The 20,841-nt window shown below is 37.6% G+C and overlaps 1 protein-coding gene across 4 annotated transcripts in view; it reads left to right on the plus strand.

The window, feature by feature from the left end:
• HELZ (helicase with zinc finger) overlaps positions 1-20,841 on the plus strand; it is a 139,405-nt gene that overhangs the window by 20,032 nt on the left and 98,532 nt on the right. For 2 of the 4 annotated variants that reach the window (XM_005282930.4, XM_005282931.4), the window contains exons 2-10: positions 1,391-1,618; positions 2,523-2,559; positions 5,862-5,986; positions 9,173-9,229; positions 10,639-10,690; positions 11,196-11,271; positions 14,483-14,681; positions 15,742-15,849; positions 16,225-16,522. In XM_005282930.4, coding sequence (XP_005282987.1) covers positions 1,409-1,618; positions 2,523-2,559; positions 5,862-5,986; positions 9,173-9,229; positions 10,639-10,690; positions 11,196-11,271; positions 14,483-14,681; positions 15,742-15,849; positions 16,225-16,522 — 1,162 coding nt within the window. In that variant the 5' untranslated portion in view covers positions 1,391-1,408. The remainder of the gene's footprint in view (positions 1-1,390; positions 1,619-2,522; positions 2,560-5,861; positions 5,987-9,172; positions 9,230-10,638; positions 10,691-11,195; positions 11,272-14,482; positions 14,682-15,741; positions 15,850-16,224; positions 16,523-20,841) is intronic. The other 2 variants (XM_024104614.3, XM_065563638.1) reach the window with 1 other exon arrangement.

Below are 20,841 nucleotides of genomic sequence, written 5' to 3' on the forward strand. Positions count from 1 at the left end.
TTTGTACATTCATTTGCCTTGTGATTCTGAAAATTAAATTAAGAGTGATACAAGACAAATAGAGAATTACACCATGTGCTGTAAAACATATTGAACATTTCTTGTTTACATTGTACTGCTTAAGCACTGGCTGTGAAAGAGCATGTGGTAATGGGTGAAAAGGCACAGTGGATTAAATGGGAAAGGCACGCTCTTATCTATTTGAGCTTTAGACTTGTTGAAATTCAGGCACCTTAGATTGATAAAGATCTAGAAAGATCAAACATAATGGGGATTTCTAATAGTGAATTTTTTAAATATCCAAGAGATGGAAATTATTTTAAAATATCACAAAAGCTGATTTTATATCTATAAGAGCTATACAAAGTCTCATAACAATATGAGATCATTTATTTTAGGGAAATTTGCCAAAGGTGAGCTGCTTCCTTAAAAGAAAATGAGAAATTGCATCATTCCCTGCTTCAACTATCAAAACAAATTCTTGTCAAGTCCATTTTAAACTAAAATAGCTGTCCTGAACCTGTAAAATATATTTAAATATAGTTATTGGAGGGATGAGATTGTAGAGGGGAGTTATTGAAAGGTTTTGTGCTTTGCTGACCATGTATATTTTTGGCAGATAATCCTTACCACCTTGGATGTAAACTTTATTTCAAACAAAAAACATCCTTAAATCTTTGAAAGTGAGTTTCCGTGGCATCCAGCTAGCCTCTACCCCCCGCCCCCCATTACGCTTTCTTTTCTAAAAGACTACATCTTAAAAAACTCAAAGTCCCAAAAAATCAAGATGGCAGCAAGCATATTACTACCCAACCTACTTGGGACCTCTGGGCTCTGTCTGACATCACTATGAATAAAATAAAAGACTAGAAATGAACAGCAAAACCACTTAAAATTCTCACTTACTTTCACCCACCCGCCTGAGGCCACATACTTTAAGAGCAAAAGTGCTCCTGGAGAGAGGGGTGGCTTGGAGGAGAGGATTGAAGGTTGAGAGAAAAGACACTTGGTGACTAGGAAGTAGGTTATTCTCAAAGGAAGGGGGTGTCATTAATGAAGGCACAGAGCATTGGGTGGGTAATCATTCAGTAAGGTACTTATGCACATGCCTAACTTGAAACCAATGGGATTACTCACTGGCTTAAAGTTCAGCATGTGCTTATGTACCCTGATGAATCCTGGCTAAAACTAAGAGCAAGAGCAGAGGTGATGAACTATGAAGAAAGGATTAGGAAGAGTTTAGGGAGTAGGAGGTAGGAAAAATGAGTGGAGCTGGGTAGATGGGGTGAGATTATGGTCCCTTGAAAGTGAGAACAGAAGGAGGCTTGCCAAGATCTGATCACCAGTATAAAGCTAACCAACATTTATCATCCCCTTGCCCCCTCTTTAGGATTTCTGTCCCTGAGTCATGGCAGACAGAAGACCAGAGAAGTCATGTGAACAAGCATGTGAATCACTTAAACAGCAGGATTATGAAGTGGCTGTGAAGCACTGCACGGAGGCACTCCTTTCCCTCAGCCAGTACCCCCCAGCTCACTTCCCGGAGGCATGCCAGGCTGAAATCGACCGCATAAAAATTGAGAGTCTTCTCTATAGAATTGCTTCTTTTTTACAACTTGTGAGTGCGACTCTTTAATAGTATCAGGTGACCTGGGAAGAAGAATCAAGTGCCTTTTATCTTTCAATGTTTAATTAGAAATCAGAACCTTATTATCATTGTCATGTTGCTTGGACATAAAACCCCTCCTTGCAAAAGCAGATGTAAGGATTCAGTTTTGCAGGGGTCTGTTTACCTGTGTGTAGTAGCTTGCAGGATTGGGACCCAAATGTAGTTTGAATCTGAATAAATGATTGACTAAAAAACGTATTTTAACTTTGGAGAAGCTTATTCCAGAAACAGAAATATTCACTAATAATGTATTACATTATATATATTAAATTAACATAAAAACTATGTTAAAAGACTATTAATAAGGTTGGAAAGTCAAGCACGCAAAATTTAGGAAGTGCCAGTATTAAGGTTGCCTATCTGAATGGGATCTTCAGGGAATTTAGCTGCAAAGCTCTAGCAAGTCTCTACTGAACATGTACAAACTGTGATTTTTCAAGTAAAATATATACCCGCAGGTTCTGACTGCACCATAATAGTGCAAGATTAAGTAAACTGTACAATGTACAGGCAACAGTCTGAATTTTAAGCAAATGTGGGAAATGATAGTTTTATATTTCCCTCCGGAAGTTGTGGCTTCACACAAACACAAAGACGCCTCTTCTCTTAAAACACCCATTTGGTTAGAATCCTGGAAAAAGACAACATTCTAAAGGTGAATGTATTAGACCCATGTCTGAAGTTCAAGTTGAACTAATGTACCTTCAGCTATATCACATTATCTACCTTGAAAAAATGTGTAAGAGAAAATGGGTTATTTGACGTTTCAAAGGGAGCTGTTGATTGGAGCAGGAAGTCGTTTAACCTGATTGGAATAATATTGTTTTTAAACTGTTTTTTTTCCCTCCCCCAGAAAAACTATGGACAAGCAGATGAAGACTGTAGGCATGGTATGCTGATTTATTTATCTATTGTGATTTCTAACAACATGTAATCAGTTCTCTGGATTACAGAACATTCTAAAACGAATATCAAAATATTTGCCTTTTTAATGTCATAAAATTGTCCTCCCCAAATTATTGCTCTGGTTTATAATGTCAGTACAACCCCACTGAAATACAGCCACCTCTGCTGTGGAGGGTGGCAGCTGACCAGTGGACCGCGAATCCCTCTGATGACCAAGAAGAAGCTGGCAATTTTGCCTGCCTTCCCAGAGGCAAGAATAAATGTTTTATCTGCATTTAGGCCATGATTCAGCAAAACATGTGCTTGACTTTAAGAACATGCTTAAATTCATCCCTATTCAGCAAAGCCCTTAAGCACATGTGTAGTAAAGCCCATACTTAAAGTTAAATATGTATTCTAGTGCGTTATTGAATTGGAGTCTTACAGAGGAATCTGTGCTAAAGTTCTGTTCTTTTATTATGGACCTGATCCAACACCCAAGACAATCAGATTCTTTTCATTGATTTCATTGGGTATGGAATCAGGCTTTATTAGCATAGACTTGGGAAATAAATTATACTGTGGGTAGGGCCCACCTTTTGGTGCTCTGACTCTTCAAGATTAGTTAAATTGTAATACAAAGATTCTCTTCCCCCCCCCCCCCCCAAGCCCTGATTCAGTTTGAAAGCAATTGTTAAATGGGGATTGTGTGATTACTTGTACTATAGATGTATTCACTTGATGGGATGATTGAGAGTTTATCATTTCTGAATATTTTCTATGTATTCATCATATGCAATGCTGTCCTTAAAACAGTGCTATATTTAAAATCCACCTATTGTATCTGCTGCTAGAGCCAGAGATGCATTGTTCTGAACTGGCCTGCACAGTTGTCCTTCCTGACAGTGAATAAAGAGCCAGGAAGAGATGTATGGAAGGATGAATAATGGCGAGAGGAGGGAGAAGAGAGAATGCCGTTAAATTAATTGTATTTTCATTGACTAATATTCTGAGGACCAAATCTGGGTCCTATTGAAGTCAAATGGAAGATTTGCCATTGATTGCAGTAAGGGTGAGATTTATCCTTGAGACAGCTTTGTGACTTACACAGGGAGACTATCTTTGTTTCTTCTCAGCATGTATAGCAGATACCTGAATATTTCAAAGGAGCTATACAGTTAAGAATATTTTTCCTTATTGGGCACCTATAATATGGTAATTGCTGAAAAAATATGCCAACCGTAGAGCAGATTAACATGTATTTTTAATTTAAACAGATCTCTTTTGAAATGCATGGTAGGGAGAAAAAATTAAACAGTGTTCTGACCATGATAAGCCTTTGAAATCAGACTCACTTACAGGGCTGTTCTAGACGGAAGTCTGGTCTAGCATATTATACGTACAAATCTTTTTTTTCTCCAGGTCTAAAATATGTAATTTTAGAACAATTTTAATACCAAAACGATTTTTATAATCTCTATATAAACAGATTTGATAGTCTTGCCCTATTCTGTACTTTTAATTGATCTTCTCCCTGCAGCTAGCATTTCAAGACAGCTGCAGAGGTTGTCTCGGTGGGTCTAAGTTTTTTATTACTATTGAAAGGACATTTTAAAATAAAAATGCCATGCGTGTATCAAGTTTTAGGCCTGTCGGCTATAACGGTATCCATTGAAGCATGCACAAACCTTTTTGACCGAAAAAGCTTTATTCAATCTGCAGTTATGACTTTTTACAAGACTTGACATATTGCAGACACCAATGACTTCATTTTGATTTAAAAGGAATGAAATGCATGCTCTAGCATGCATGCTAGAAGTATGTATTCTCTACAAACAGTTGTATTTACTGATAGAAGCACAAGGGCTTACTGTAAGGGTGAATCTCTTAAATTATTCCATAAAGAGTCAAAGAATTTTGCTAAAAATGGAAAGTTACAATGTGCTGGCCTACTGCAACAGAATGCTTTAGCTAAATAACTCCAATTAAATATATAAAATATCTTAATTGATTAAAGTTCGAGGTATGTTATCCTAATTAACAACTGTCATACATCTTAAAACTGAGTTTCTGGAGCTTTGTTTTTCCTTCTGATTTGGGAAGTAAGTCTCTATTCTGAAATTGTTGTCAGCAGCCGCAGTGTGATTTGAATTCAGAGAGTCATGTTTTAGGCATCTTAAAATCAGGGTTTGGTTACCATTATATAGTGGAAAACATGTCCTGTCATTTTTTATATAGATGTTCTTTTGGGACTATTTTTTCGTTGATGTGTTCACATAATTTCCCGTAACGACATGTACACCTATTAAGTGGGAGAATTGATTTGTTTTTTGAGAATCTAATCCTGCAGTCCTTGTGCTGTAAACTTCCCATTAGCATTAATGGGAGCTACACACATCTAAGAACTGCATAACTGGTGATTGGCAGTAGAAACACAAGTGGTGACATTGTCTGCAATAATAACAATGTATATTTTTGATTGTAACTCTAACAAACAGGCTTCCTACATTATTACAATTTGCATGCATAATTTTACTTAACGTTTCAGTCTCTTAAAAAGGAAATTTTCTTTCTGGCCAAGTAACACATATAATTAAGTGTTATTACTACTGGACTGGAGCATTTCTGTATCATGAAATAAATCATTTTGCTATTGCAAATGTCAAGGAAAGTATCTGTTTGGCTAGCTATCTGATTCCATAGTTTACTGGTACAAAGTTTACTGTTACATGAAGCTTTTAAATATCAAGATCAAAACAATCATTCCTATTGCAGCACGAGTGAATACCAAGTCACCTGGACTATTTTGTTTTAAAGTAGTAAGAATATTAATTTCTTTGGAGCAACTGACCAATGAAGAGGTTTGGTAAATTTGCAATCTACAAAGTATGCTTTTTGCTAGCATGAATGGATCCTCATGAACATGTTTTTATCACCAAAATGTGGTTTGTTGCAGTTTTGATTCTTGGAGGGATGAGGGAGATCCTTTGTATCCTTGTCAAAGAGCTGAATTAACTGTCCCCTAACTTCAAGGATGCTGTCACCACCCTTTTGGCTAAAGGATGATGGGCTTGCATCTCCTTTGAGCTCATCTACATAATTTCTTAGTTGGTGGGAGATGTCACTGCTAAATGACAGTAGGCATGAGGGCAAAGCCGGTCCAAGCCTTGCCGATTCAGGAAGGGAAGGTGCAAACCTAGTTCTCAGATGACATTTTAGTTTTAAAGGTGAAGGGAAAACTGAGTTGGGTGTAGTTAAGTTTGTACTGTCTTGTGGTGGGGCTAAAAGTTGGTGCTTTGTGTTGCAGTGCTGGGAGAGGGACTGGCCAAGGGAGATGGCTCTTTCCGTGCAGTGCTTTGCTGCATGCATCTTAAAGGGAAGCTGCAAGTTGTATCTAATGTTCTTTCCAAATCACTGATGGGTGAATCATTGGTAAGTGGATGTGATTTAATTTACAACACTTGAAAACTAATTTCCTTTTGGATTTTTTTAGTCATTTAGTAGCAAACCTCGGATTGTCTCTTTGACCAATAGATAACAATAAAATAGTTCATATGAAAAATCCAAGGACAAATGTATATTAAAACATTCAGGTGCTCATATGTAAGCAAGAGCCCAGGTTGTTGCTTTACCAATGTTTCTGAGCCAGTGCGCTTTTTTGCTGATTTTTTTCTACTTTTGTTACAAATCTGTAGAATGTTTAAATTAGTTGTCTGCCTCTAATCCCCATGGAATGTACTGTAATTTTTGTACATGTGCCATTTAATAGAGCAGAGCATACGTTTCCATCCTTTTTGCCTGTATTTTAACCATCCACCTGAGACCTTTTTGTGTGTGCTTCAGTTGACTGAGTTCAGCTTTTATAGCAGAAAGCACATTGATGTGATTATATTTTTTAAAGATGACTCAAATTGTTTTTAAGTAAACTTCACAGCTGTTGGACATAGAAAATAATCCAAATACTTCATTCTAAAATTCAATAGTTTGACTCGCCTGCTGCGACCTGAGTTCAAGTGTCCTCTTTTAGGCCCTCATCCAGCAGAGCACTTACAGAGGTGCTTTACCTCATGCACATGAGTAGTCTCCCTGACTCCAGTCACGTGTAAAGTTAAGGAGGTACATCAGCCTTCACAGGATTTACTCTCTGTGTTCAGTTTCTCACAGTTTCAGTTTCACACAGTTTCAGTATCTGTGCTCCAGGTTTCACCTGTACGAGCTGATGGTAACACTAACATCAAAGGTAGCGTAAGGAAGGCTCTGCTCTGCTCTCAGAGGTGTTAATGACTTCAAAAGCTCCTTGAGGAAAAACCCAGAACCCTGAACTCAGGCCTTGGCAAGAAAAAGCAAAAAAGCGTTCTGTGAAAGCAAGTTTCTAATTTTAATAAGTTTATCATTTTAAGGGTGTTCCTATAATTGTTCAATGATTTAAGAGCTTAAACATGCAGCATTAATACTAATATATATAAAATACCATAAGCCCACTTGTTGCTATACAATATGTGAGCTGTGCCAAATAATTGTTGGGCCTTTGCTCTGAAGAGTATAAAATCTAAAGCCTACTTGAAGATTAAAATGTTTGGTAGAAATGGTGGTGGTACAAATCTCCTTTCACTTTCATCAGGGAAGGGGCTCTTGTTTTCCCTATTGCGGTTGATCGCTGTAGCGATCAACCATTGGGACTACTGTCCCTTGATTGGAGGGCTTCCATTGATGAATCCTGGCATCTTTAACAAGTCTTGGGATTGGTTGACATGCAGTGCGACACTGACTGTAAACATGCCTCTTCCTGTTATACTTCCTTATAACATCTAAGATTGGGGTGCTGTGCAAGGAACAAATATGCATCTTGGGTATCCTACTGCATGTGGATGATTGGCTAGTTGTGAAGAAATCTAAATTTGGATATAAATATTGTAACGGCAGAGGAATACATTATGTTGGTGCAATACACTCCTGATGGCAAACAAATTTGCTGAGATATATTCTCTCTTTAAAATAATGCACTCTCTGAGTAATAATTTACTTTTATCTGATATGGTTATGAAGATAAACAAAAAGAATGAAAAGGATTGACATACATTTTCATGTCTTTTAGTAGGAGTTTGCCTTCAGAAAAAATAATGTAAATAGCCAAATACTCCATTACCTAGGCAATGTATTTCAGGCAGTTATGCTACAGTGGGTTGACACATAGCTTGGTCTTTCTAAGTGAAGCCCCTACGCCCAAGCTGAAACTTACGATCTCATGACAGATCAAAGATCATAATTCGTGGTTGTTTTCAGTAGGAGTATTAAAGCCAGCAAATGGTTTACTGACTTCTCTCAGTGTCTGTGTGGAGTAATTCAATGAATAAAGTTTGGAGTGCTTTTACTTGAAGAAGCTGGAATGCATCCAGCTTCCCCCACAGTAGTATAAGGGAATGATTCTCAGTAACTTAAATTCTTTATGCTCTATATTTGAGCCCTACGAGTTGGATTTGTGAATTCTGCTTTTGGAAAGAAATGGAATAGCATTTCAAATAAAAGCTCTGTGTATGAGGATTATCAAATTTGCAGACTGGCAGTAAAGATATTTGAGTTTCATTTTGCTGCTCTCTAGTACAGGTGGAATGTAAAGGAGGATTATAACAATCTGCTATCTAACAAACTCAGTGGCACTTAATAAATGCAGTAAGTGGTCAGTTAAATGAAACCACAGACCTGAATCAGAACTCCTGAGTTCAGGATCATGCCCTCAATGTGTATGAGATTGCTTTACTTTAGATAAATTAATTTTAAAGGATTTTACTTGGGATTCCCTTGAATGTGAAGTTATTTTTCATTTAGAAGGCTAACCCTTACATTGTAGTGAAAACTGTTACAGATGAGTTAAAGGGAACATACTCCAGAATGGAAAGAGTTAGACTGTAAAAGTAATCAATTTGCAAAATAGCTTCTTGAGAAGAAGTGACTAGATCATGGATACAGTAGTGTGAATTTCTGATATTGACTCCTTCTGAGTTGGAGTAAATATTCTAATAACAATAATAATAGTAATAATACCTAGCTCTTCTATAGAACTTGTCATCAATAGATCTCAAAGCTCTTTATAAAGGAGGGTCAGTATCATCATCCCCATTTTAGAGATGGGGAAGCTGAGGCACAGAGAAGTGAAATGACTTGCCCAAGGCCACCCACCAGGCCAGTGGTCATGCTGTGAATAGAATCCAGGTCTCTTGAATCCCTTTCCGGTGGGCCACAGTGCCTCTAGGGTATTTGTTCTGAATTATACTGTCTTGTGAATGTTGAGGCTATTAATGCTTCATGTGGGTGACTGCCAGATTTCCTAGAGTTTATTTACCAAGTTGTCCTGCACATGTATCCCATTTTGCCTGACACCTGTCGCGTGAGATTAGCTTTTATCAACGGCAAGTTTCCTTGTTGCATAATAATGTTTGCTCAGTGTTGCACAGTATGTCATTTACCATTATGTAATAAAACTCAACAGCTCATTTGTCTTCCCCTCTTGCCCATCCCCTTTCCCAAATATTGGGTAGAAAAAAATGTTCCTTGCTGCCTGTGTTTACCATAGCAGAGGATTTACGTACCGAATGCACTAACGTTTTTCTCTTTCCCTAGAACGGGATGGTAACTAAAGATTTGACAAGACTAAAAATGCTTCTTGCTGAAACAGAGGTAAGATTAAGTATGTTATTGGGAAGAAGGTGACAACTGATCAATTGCAGGGTGTTTTGTTTTGTGCTCCTTGAACAAGGTCTATTGGGCACCATAGCCTCCACTGCCCTACCAGTTTTTACCATCTTTAAAGCAGCCTTACACCAGTCTTGGATCTTTGTTTTTGACGAAAGAATAAGAAAAATGCTGAAAAGTGGTTGACTGTGGCTTGCAGTATTGAGCAGGGAAAAATGAGAACATCCACATACACTCTATTTATTTCTTATGACTCAGAAAGTGATTCCTCTTTCCAGGGGAAATTATCCACTAGAGCGCTTAGCTGTGTCCTAAACATGACGTAAGACTTAAAGTGACTAGCAAATTCTAGATGCTCCATCAACATCTGTAGGAGGGAAGGGTTAGTCTAAACATTCTATATATTGATTGAATTACTGTTTTCGTATATGGACTTTGTTCATATTCTTTAAATCATTGCTTTTCTTTTCGTCTAAATATAAAATGAATTGAGGTGTCAGTACATTGTAAGACTGTACTCTTATTCCAGATGCAAATTAAAATGATGGCACTTCGACTCTTTCTGTTGCATCTATGTTCAGCTTTGGAACAAGCTGCTCAATGACCAGCCCATTACTTCATTTGCCAATGTCATATGTTAAATTCTTATGTCTCTAACAGCAGTATGATTCACTCACAAAAATAATAGTCCCTCTTTTTTAAACAATAGCTTTTAAAAAAAGGACACACACTCCGTTCCACTAAGGCCACTTTGTGCCATGGGAGTGATTCAGACTGATCTTAAAATAGCCAGCGAGAGCTCTCCGCTGGCAGAGATGTGCCTCTGCAACTTTCTGCACCAGCTGCCTCTCCTACCCCAGTAAAAGGTAGAAAAAAGGGATATCAGGTGTTCGAGGGGTGGTTGTGGCCGGGAGGGGACATGGAGTAGTAGAGCTCTACCATATCTAATCCTCCCCTGGCATAAGAGCCATTATGGGCCTTATACCAGTGGCAGACGTTAGAATAGGCCCCCTACTGTTCTTACTTCCACAGGGGTTGGATTGATGAGGATCAGCGAACTGTGACTGGCTCCTATTGGCCACAGTTTGATGTTGTGGTGATCTGGGGTCAAAGTTTTTAGATAATACAATTAAATTTTTTTCTTTCATCAGAGAAGTACACTGTGGTACAGTAGATTTAACGTTCACATTAGGTTTCCCCCATTCAGTTACTGTGATTACTGGCATGTTAACATGAGACCCAGGTTTGTGACCAGAATGTTGTTTGAACTAGTTGAGATTTTTTTTGTACTGACCATTAAAATACAATCTCTTATGACTACAGTAGCAAAATGGAACTTACAGTCAAAATCTTGATATGTGAACTAAAATATCTTTTTTTCTTTTTAATTGCAGGCATCAGCTAGCAAAGTACCCTCAGGATACCATGGGGAAGATTTGGAAGATGGTAAGTAGAACATACTTAAAAGATGCTTTGAGTTGCATGGTGAAGCATTGACGATGGAACCACTGTAGCTGTCTGAAGAAACACCGTTGTCTTGTACAGGCACGGCCCAATCATTTGTCCCTGATGTTTAGTTGGAGGGAAGGCACTAGCAATAAAGGGGAACACTGCATGAATAGTTAGCTTGAGTCAATGAAATGGGAGAGACATGCCCCCTCTCCAGTTTTGTTTGGAGACTCCAGGCCACATTTATTGGTCAATTTGTTATGGGAATACTACAGATTAATTTGTGTAACTTGCTTTATATGATTCCAACTTTTGTCCCACATAAATTTCTCAGGTATTGAAATCAATTGCGCAGTAGATTGCTATGGGGAAACAGCAGACCTGCTTGTGTGTTTATATCCTGTGAGATGGTGTTCAGAAACATATAACCCTGTGCAGTTACTACCAATAATTCTAATACTGGCAACTGGAAAAATAACCAGAATCCTCCATTACTCTACAGGCTCTCAGGATGGTTGGCAATTCCGCCCCCCACCCAGGGGTGTCACAAGTAGTGAGGAGTACACATTGTGTAAGAGGTAAAGTGATATAGTTTTATCGGTGATGAGAAGCACCTCTGTTTAAGGGATAATTTCATTTCTTTTATTTGCCCATAACTGTTTAATTCATGAGTGGAGAAACTATGAGGTCAAGGAATATAACCTACCTGTTAGATCAGGGAACCCATTCACAGTGTGACTCTGGTTAAGTCACTTCACTTCTCAGCACATCAGTTTTTCTCTCTGTAAAATGAAGTCAATAACACCAACCCTTAAGTATGATTAGTCCCATTTTGCAGAGGGAGAAGCTCACACACAGAGAAATGCCTTGCTCAGGATCACACACCCTGCGCTAAAACTGGCATTCTTAACTTCAATCTCTCTTTCTCAGTCCATTAGACCATGCTGCCTGTGTATGGAGTATGTAGTTTTTATCATTAGTAAAAGCGCCCAAAGATATATTAACCTGGGAAGTCCTGCACTGTGACTTGATTCCGTCTTGCATGTGTCATGTATGCAGAAATTAATTTCCCAGGGTGTGTAGCAATCTGACCTGCTTTTCAGCTGGTATGATTGAGCGTGTGAAAATCTAGGTTGTTTGGACCTGATTTTTCAGAGGTGCTGAGCACCTGCAACTCCCATTGATGTTTTCGGTGCTCAGCCTTTTATAATTTCATGCTGGTAATCATGCCAGGAGATTGACGACTTGATTTTGGTAGCCTTTTGATGACATTCACAGAACAGGAGCATTGTGTGAAGTTTGTCATCTTGCTCCTGGGCTTGGTTATTTGAATGTTGCTAATTGTCTTTTTTTGCCATATGAAAGAAGCAGCAGCATTTAGAAAAATCAGGCCCTCTGTTTTTAACTCTCAGTATTGTACCTTTATAAAGAGTGGCATTTTGAGCCAGATTTTTAATCCCAGTTCTGAATTTTGTTCCATTAAAGATATAATCTAATGTCCACTGATTACTTCTGTATTACAGGAGCTATTAACTTTGGGTTGAGAAGAAGGTCTTGATTAGTGAATCCATGTGATTATTATAATTCTGGCTGTGGGAGTTAGATTTATTTATAAAGAGACAGTAAGAACACTGAATATTAATTTTTGAAACCACAGTTGTCTTGAGGGTGGCAGATGGCAATAGAGATGTGGCATCTACTAGATAATGAAATGAAGGAATTGCAAGATGTACTCAATAAGGAACTGAATGTGTAAAGTAAATGTAATTGTTGCTAGAAGTATTGAGAAATGAAAGAGTGTGCAATACTAGTTAATAGTGAATGATTTAAAGTGCTGTATCTTCCTATTAAGTGCTGATGAGGAAGAACCCAAGTACTTGTTTCTAGAAATATTTTCTCGAAAATGATAACACTTCTAATACAAAGGGAAAACATTTTCTAAATAATAGTAACATTTCCAAATATCCAGCAGTGTATATTATGGTTTATTTTTTTTAATTAGGTCAGGAATGAATTTGAAATTTCTTCTTAAGGGATGTTGATAAAATTATCCATTCAAAACACAATCTCTTACATGTATTGCTAGTAATAGTATAGATTGTTTTAATTTAAACAATTTCTTTTACTCACATTTTTATAAATTTGTTTTGTGTTTGCCCTTCATTTAGTTTAGTCTGTGAAAATAGACTAGTCAGTTTCACTTTTAAATCCTAATCAGTTTCACTCTAGAATTCTCATGCACTGGTACACTGAGGTTAGAAACATTGCAGGGGAGTGTTTAAATCCAAACAAAGAATTGTTTTCAGTGAAAATATTTTAAGTAAATAATAGGAGAACACTTCTGTTAACATATCTAAAACGTTTACTTTCTGTTATACACAATTTACACTTTGAGCCTTCACAACACAGTGACATCATTTTAAACTTTCTAAACTTTTCTTAAAGGGAAAGAGTATGCTAATTCAAATAATCAACTGTAAGTAAATGTGGCTTGTATATCAGACACTTTGCTTCAAGGTTTTTCTGTGATTTTTCAACCACATAGCTCAAGATTTACCATCTAATTTGCATTGTTACATAATATATTTACTACGAAACGGTCATAACATTAATCATCATATGCTGTATCTATCAATGATTTGAGTATCTAACTTGTAACTTACTTTTACTGTGGTTTGAGCTAGTTGATCCATCCTCTTTTTCAGTAACACATCAATGTGGGAAGATGTCTAAATTCGTCCTGTAGTGTAAACTTATATATGAATATAATGTTATAGTTGCACATTTTCTACATTTACAAGATCATGGCTTGGATCCTTGGCTGTCATCAGCTGTTTGGTACATGTGGTGTTATAATTAATCAATCTTATGCTGTATACCAGATGATTTCATAATACTGTCAAACCTTAAAAATTAAATTCTATCCTCCAATTCTCCCTCCATCTAGTCTAATTTTTTAAGTATTTACAGCTTTAAAGAATGGTAGAACTGCAGCTGCAGCAGCTGACATGTTAAAGTTCTAGCTACAAAAATATTTTCCAAATAATATAGCTATTTGAATGCAAAGTGTAGAATAACAGCTGCATAGCATTTTCTGAGAAAACTGCAATTCTTAAATTGTGTGTGGGCGATAAGATGACACTAAAGGGATTTCTTAATTTTAAAGCGTAAGCAAAATGATATCACATGGGAACATTACTTTACATTATTTAAAAAAAATCCACAAATATAATAAAGTATTGTACACATACTTGGTCTGACTCTCTTGTTTCAAAGAGGCTGGTGTTCAGTATGTCCTTTGGGAGATTTTCTAAATCTATCTATAGAACATTTACACAATATGTACCTGAAGTTAACTAAAAGAACCACATGATGTCACTGTTGCTTCAGAAAACTTCTGCTGAAAGAGCACTTATCTGATAAATAATAACATGACCTCTAGGGAAAAGTGTGTCATTGACATTGTTAGGTGTTCAGCACGTATTTATTTGAACGTAAAAGTTTCTTAGTAAAGTGATTTATGGCCCTTTATGGTTAAATTAGAAAAATTCTGCATATACCATTATGGGCATTACTGCAAGAGAGGCTGCTGCTGAACAATCCTGTATGTACATGTATATGTAGCTAAACCAGTTTCTAGTGACTGATCCTGCAATTTTCTGTTTTATGTGAGAGAATCAAAAGCCAGAAGAAAACTCTTTGAAGTGAAATCTCAATTATTGTTTGTTTTGTTTTTAAATTGGAACTTTGAAAAGTTTGAGGCATAATTGTCTTTCATGTTTTATGTAGATTTTTAGAGCAAGGGATCTGCAGGTACGGTGCACAGTGTACTTCAGCACATTCCCAGGAAGAGCTAACAGAATGGCAAAAACGATACGCTTCCCGCTTGATAAGATTAAAACAACAGAAGGAAAACAAACAATGTTCGGGTAGTTATATGGAAACCTTGATTGAGAAATGGATGAATTCATTATCTCCTGAGAAAGTGGTAAGGAAAACAAACTCCTTCTCTGTGTTCATATTTAAAACTATCAGATGAGCCTGTTTTTAGCCCTTATCACTAGAACTGGTCGAATTATTCATTACCAAGAAACTTTTCCTACTTACAAAGCTTTCATAGACTGAGAGTAGTTTCTACAAATGCAGTTGTTCTCCTCAGGAATTCAGTAAGGAGTTTGTGAACTACAGCTTGTGGATTGATCGTGAATTGTCATGCGGTGGTGTTCCTGCTCTCTGATCAGATGGTGGTACTTTTTAAACTGAAGCATTAATTTTCAGTGGCGAATACTCCTTTTTGTTCGTGACTCCCCTTCTTTGCTTGCAGTTTGCATGAAGAAAAACCATTCCCCAAACTTCATTTGGTCATACAAATGTTTGTGAATACTGAAGAGTAAGGGTTATGGATCTGATCAAACCCAACAGCTCTTTGCAATTCCAAAGAATGTTTGTGGCACTAGTTTTGCAGCATTCAACCAGCTCTTCTCATGACTGACACGAAGGAGTTTCTTTTCACTCTATCTACTGTTGATAAAATCTGGGAAAAGTGAGCAATTTGCCAAATGGTTTAATGAGCAGAAAGCCTGATTCTGCTCTCATGGTACTCTAGTACTCTCACTGAAGTCACTGAGAATATTGGGTCTGTTGGGAATGCAGTCTTGGTGCCTTATTGTATAAGACCCTTATTTCCAACTGAAATCTTAGACCTAACTGAGCTAAACTGATTTTTGAGATCCATGCCTATGAAAATCAGGTAGTGTTTGTTCTCCCTGGATGATGGTTGTTTTTTTTTTTTTTTTTGCATACATAATGTGATGTTGAGTTACAATCTTAATTGTTATCTGCCTCTCTGATTTAGCGCATATCTGAATTAGTTCTTGTCCTGTGCTGATATTAGAATCCTGCACAATCTTTTTGCTGAAACCAACCCTCAACTTAGGAAACAATCATTTTACGCTTTCTGTTTTAAGATATAAACTTGGCCTGAATGTCTTCTTTATTGACAACGTCTGTAGAAGTTTAACGCTAGGTTTCTTTCTCTTTAAATCTAGCTTAGTGAATGTGTAGAAGGAGTGAGAGTAGAGCATAATCCTGAACTATCGGTTACTGTCACCACCAAAAAGTCTCAACAAACGTGGACATTTGTTCTCACTTGTAAGGTAGGATTCCTCCTCTTTTGAAAATGAATAAATATTAAAGCTAGCATTCTGCAGCACTTGGATCTTATTTCTTCGCTGCAGTAAAACTACAGACTTTTGCAGTTAGTGTTTCAACTCCAAAATGGTTCTTTTAAAGTGAAGTAGTGGGGTATGGTCCAACCTCCACTCTATTTCTCCCCACTGGGGTGGCGATTGCCGGTGTGGATGCTGGGAGTTATGGGGACACTATGTTCTGGAGAGTGCAGAGACTCAGCTGTGCCTGCTGAATGAAGTTGAGGCTTCTTTTAGCCTCCCCTAATCTGGCCTCAAATGAAGCACTTCATAAAATAGTTTTCAGCATTTTATTGTCACTTCAATATTTGCATTTCTCTGTAGCCTGCAAGAATGCTGTATCGAGTGGCATTGCTTTATGATGCCCATCGTCCTCATTTCAATATCGTTGCAATATCTGCTGGAGACAGCACTACCCAGGTATCACAAGAAGTCCCAGAAAACTGTCAGGAATGGATAGGAGGAAAGATGGCCCAAAATGGAATAGATCATTACATTTACAAAGTCAGTATAGCCTTTAACACGGAAATCTTTGGAACATTTCGCCAAACCGTAGTGTTTGATTTTGGGTTGGAACCAGTACTCATGCAACGAGTAATGATTGATGCTGCTTCAACAGAAGGTAATGTTCTGCTATTTTTCTTTTTCTACTGAACAGACTTGATAGAAATGTCCAAAAGAATGTTTCTCTTTGTGGTAATTTTGAGAATCAGAAACACGTCCTGCACTGCTCATCAGTCAGTATGATCAGCATTTGATGTTTTGTGTTCTCCTGTGGTATGATAATCAGTTTACTATAAATACAAGATAATTTGTCATGCTATTTTTTTTCCTTTTCTCATCTCTGTGCAGAACATTTGTTAGCAGATAATGAATGTCCTTCAGGATATAATATATAATGTCTAACATGTCTATAAATTATCAGATGGGTAGCTGTGTTAGTCTGGATCTGTAAAAAGTGACAAAGAGTCCTGTGGCACCTTACAGACTAACAGAAGTGTTGGAGCATGAGCTTTTGTGGGTGAATACCCACTTCGTCAGACGCACGTGGTGGAAATTTCTTGCCTGCATATTTATACCTGCCTCTGGAAATTTCCACCACATGCGTCTGACGAAGTGGGTATTCACCCACGAAAGCTTATGCTCCAATACTTCTGTTAGTCTGTAAGGTGCCACAGGACTCTATGTCTATAAATGTAGATTTTAGGCCAGATGTTCAGCAGGTATAAATTGCTATAGTGTCATTGGAGTTAATGTTGCCTTGCCAATTTACAGGAGACCGTCTGGTCCTAAGTCCTGATATAGAAATGCTAGAAATTGTAGGAAAGCAATATTGTCTCTACTTGAACACACAAAAATAATCATGTTTTCAGCCCAGTGCAAGTTAAATTTGAACTAAATGTTGCCATGGCCATTGTGTTCTGTTTACTGTATTGGTCTGTTCCTGTCAGTTACAGGAAATCAGGACTTTCTGTTCTAAGCACCTCATTATCAGAAAGATGTCTACAAATTGGTAGGCATTCAAAGAAGAAGGGGAAAGATGATCAAGGAGCAGGAGGGATTGACTTATGGGGAAAGATTAAAAGAGCTAAATGTGTGTTGCTTGGCAACAAGCAAAGAAGGTAGGGTGAGGCTTGGTAGTCATCTGTGTCTCTACGAAGATTGGAGAGATGAGAAGACTAACGGGCCTAAGAAGCATTTTTACTGTGTTGCAATGAGAATAACCAGGATTAATGAGATGAAACTAAGGGAAGGAAAATTGAGGTTGTGTCTGAGAAAAATAGATTTAATAGATTTTGGCAGAGTTTCCCAAGAGAGGTGGTTACAACTCCTTTGCTTGGGACATTTTAAAGCAACTGAGTGCTAGAGTCAGACAGACGTGAATAATGGCTGATATTCAGTTCTGCTTTGCTAGTATCCTTTCTCATTGTTTTTGAATAAATAAAACCAATTTGTTGCTGCTTCTTTTCTGACTAACTTTCCCTTTTGCAAAAGAATTTCCAGATTAGCACATGAAAGCCTTTCTTTCTTCACAGTTTTGAGTCATTTGTCACAGTTTCTAGTTAGTGTTTGTGTTTTGCTTAGGCTGTTCTGAAATGCCTGTGGTCCTGTTAATGCTTTTTTTTGCACGGACGTTCTACAGATGCTGATTAGGTTCAGCTTCAAAACATGCTCTATGAAGAATTTTAATTTTTTTATGTGACAAAGAATTGTCCTTTGAGGCAAAGGAGATTCAAGCCTCCCCCGCCCCCCCTGCTCAGAAACAGTTTGGAATAGTCCAAAGATCATTAGAAATATTTTGCTTGGCAATGAATGAGAACTTGATTTGTCAAGAAGACTTAAAATATTGAGACGCCAAGAGCTGAGCACTGATTCTTGGTTTGGAAATTTGTGCAAATCCATTTATCCGAACAGGAGGTCAGGACTCAGAACCATTGAGCATAATCTCCCCCTAAAGGCGGTAGGAAAATACAACCAGTTGTACTCCTGTTAATTGTAAATCTTAGGAAACTGATGAGATCCAGACCAAAATTGTCAAAACTGCTTAGGAGGGGCAGAAATACGTTGACTGATTCTGACTCAAATAGAGTATGACTGTCTGGGAGATTACCAGAATACTTGTCAATGAAGAGTATTTTCTCTCTTCAAGAAGATTGTTTCTCTAGTCTGTCTATTGCAGTCATCAGGGAATCCCAGGAAAAGTTCAGCTCTCAAAGATTTGAAGGAACATTGATTTAATTTTTGGCGGAGGTCATAATTCTGCAGGCTATTGTTAATAATTTCTTACTACCCTTCAGAGATGTATTGCAGACACTCTTTCCTATTTCTAGCATCTCCAGATCTATTCCTACATCTTTAAGTGATCCAGGAAATTCATATTTCCTTGTTTTTTTCGTGATACAAGACTTTTAAGGCCTTTTTATTAGCAGTAATAATGATAGATGTCGTTACTAAACACTAATACATACCGTATGTGCGTTGGCTAGAGTTGTTGCTTTTTGCTATTCCTATCCTTCGTTTACATAGAACAGATTTACATTTACCAGATCAGCAAAGAGAAAATGTAAATAGCAAATGCCATAGTTTATGAACTGTTCTTTCCAAATTACCTGAATACTTTTAGCCCAAGCAGGAAGTTGTAGTGTCTACAATACACTAGAATTCCACATAGGGTATGTTTCAGAATGCATGAGATTCTGTGTTTAAGAGCAAGGCTGTGGTCTTTTCAGGAACTATTATGTGATCTCCATGTAAGAGGGCAGCTAACCAGAGCTGACAGGTTTCCAAAGTCAGTAAACTTGCAGAGACCTGGCGTCCTTGCAGTGTAGAACTGTTTAAGACCAAGAGAGCCAAGCCATAATTTATTTGCAAAGGCAAAAGTATTAATCTTCAGACGAGTCAGTGTCCTTGTCAGCTTAAACTACCAGGATTTCTCAGTGCTGACTACTAAAAATAGATCAAGGGCAGGGGCAATATAAATGGCACTCTGGTGCAAAATGGAAAGATGATGCTGCATAGAGTGATGCCTGCCGAGTTCACTACAGCACCTCTTTTTGAGATGTCACAGCTCTGTATGCAGAGAGAGAGCAAAGGAAATCTCCAGTCAGTCAGATTATTATTAATATTTATCTAATGCCCAAAGGTGCGCTAGGTTCTTTACAACCAAACATAAGTACAAAGTCTTTCCTTTAGGAGCTAACACTCTAGGTAGACAACATATGGGAGGGGTAAGGATTGCAACTGAAAGCAAGTGATGGAATAGTGGTTAGGAATATATCTTGTTCCATGTGGGTGTTTTGCATTTATATTTCCTTGAGCAGTGGAGTGTTGGGTTATAGTATGTAGAGGTCTGACCGAAGAAGTAACATCGAGCAAACAACCCTGAAAGAGGCCTTCACCTTTTGTTGCCGAGTGCCTACACTACCAGTACAAATCCTTATATGACAGATAGATCTAGGAAGTGACTTGGGAAGGTCAATAATAACTTTGAAGGATATTGGAGCTATGACATCATGAAAGACAAGCATCCTCCTTTTTAAACAGTATTAAGAAGAGACATTTAAGTTGAGCAGCGTCTGTCACTTTTCTTGGGGAGCTCTCTCTTTCATGGAAGAAGTTACAAGTAATCAAGAGAAGATTAGTTTTTCATGCAGTGAAAATGTTCTTAGTTTTGGAAATGCACAAGATTCTTCTTAAGAAAGCAACCCTGTATGCATATTCCATGTTAACACTCAGTTATGTCAGACCAACAGTTACAGGAAGTGTCTGTAGCATGCAATATCAAATGGCCAATTTCCTAGCAAACAAGGACAGTGTCCTGGCAGTCTGACTGAACTGTTACACTCTTAATATATGATCAATACGGGAAAATGTCATGGTGGATAATTCCTAATTCTGAAATCACCAAACATGGGCCTTTTTCTCCTGTTGCACATCATTAGCACCTAACATCATTCACTTTAGAGGAAGATGAGAATTATTTATATCTTCTTTCTAATCTCTATTAGATGAACTTTCAAAAATATTAGAGTAGTTTACTAAGTGAGACAGACCTGTTTCCTGTGGCTGAAGAGTGATGTTAATCTGAGATTCTTGTTGCTAAACTGGCCTCATATTATCACTCAGACGTCACATTTTTCATCTCTTTAGGATACAGAATGATGAAGATAAAATGAAATACTTTATTTGAGGTTAGAGAGTCTCTCAGTCTTTCACAGCCACTGCTGTGATATCTGGGCACCCATTTTAAGCCCGATTCAAAGATGATACATTAAAACGTAGCTATTGCTTCACCATGAATGCTAAACCATTGCAGCTTTTAGCTTAACTATAGTTCTGTTACATGAAACCCCTACTTAGTCCTCCAGATAGCAGTTGCCATGTGTTGAATTTTTGCCTTGTTAATGGCTATTGCAGGGTTCTATGAAAAATTCTTGACTT

Source organism: Chrysemys picta, chromosome 12 (genome assembly GCF_011386835.1).
Source record: "Chrysemys picta bellii isolate R12L10 chromosome 12, ASM1138683v2, whole genome shotgun sequence".
NCBI lineage: Eukaryota > Metazoa > Chordata > Testudines > Emydidae > Chrysemys > Chrysemys picta.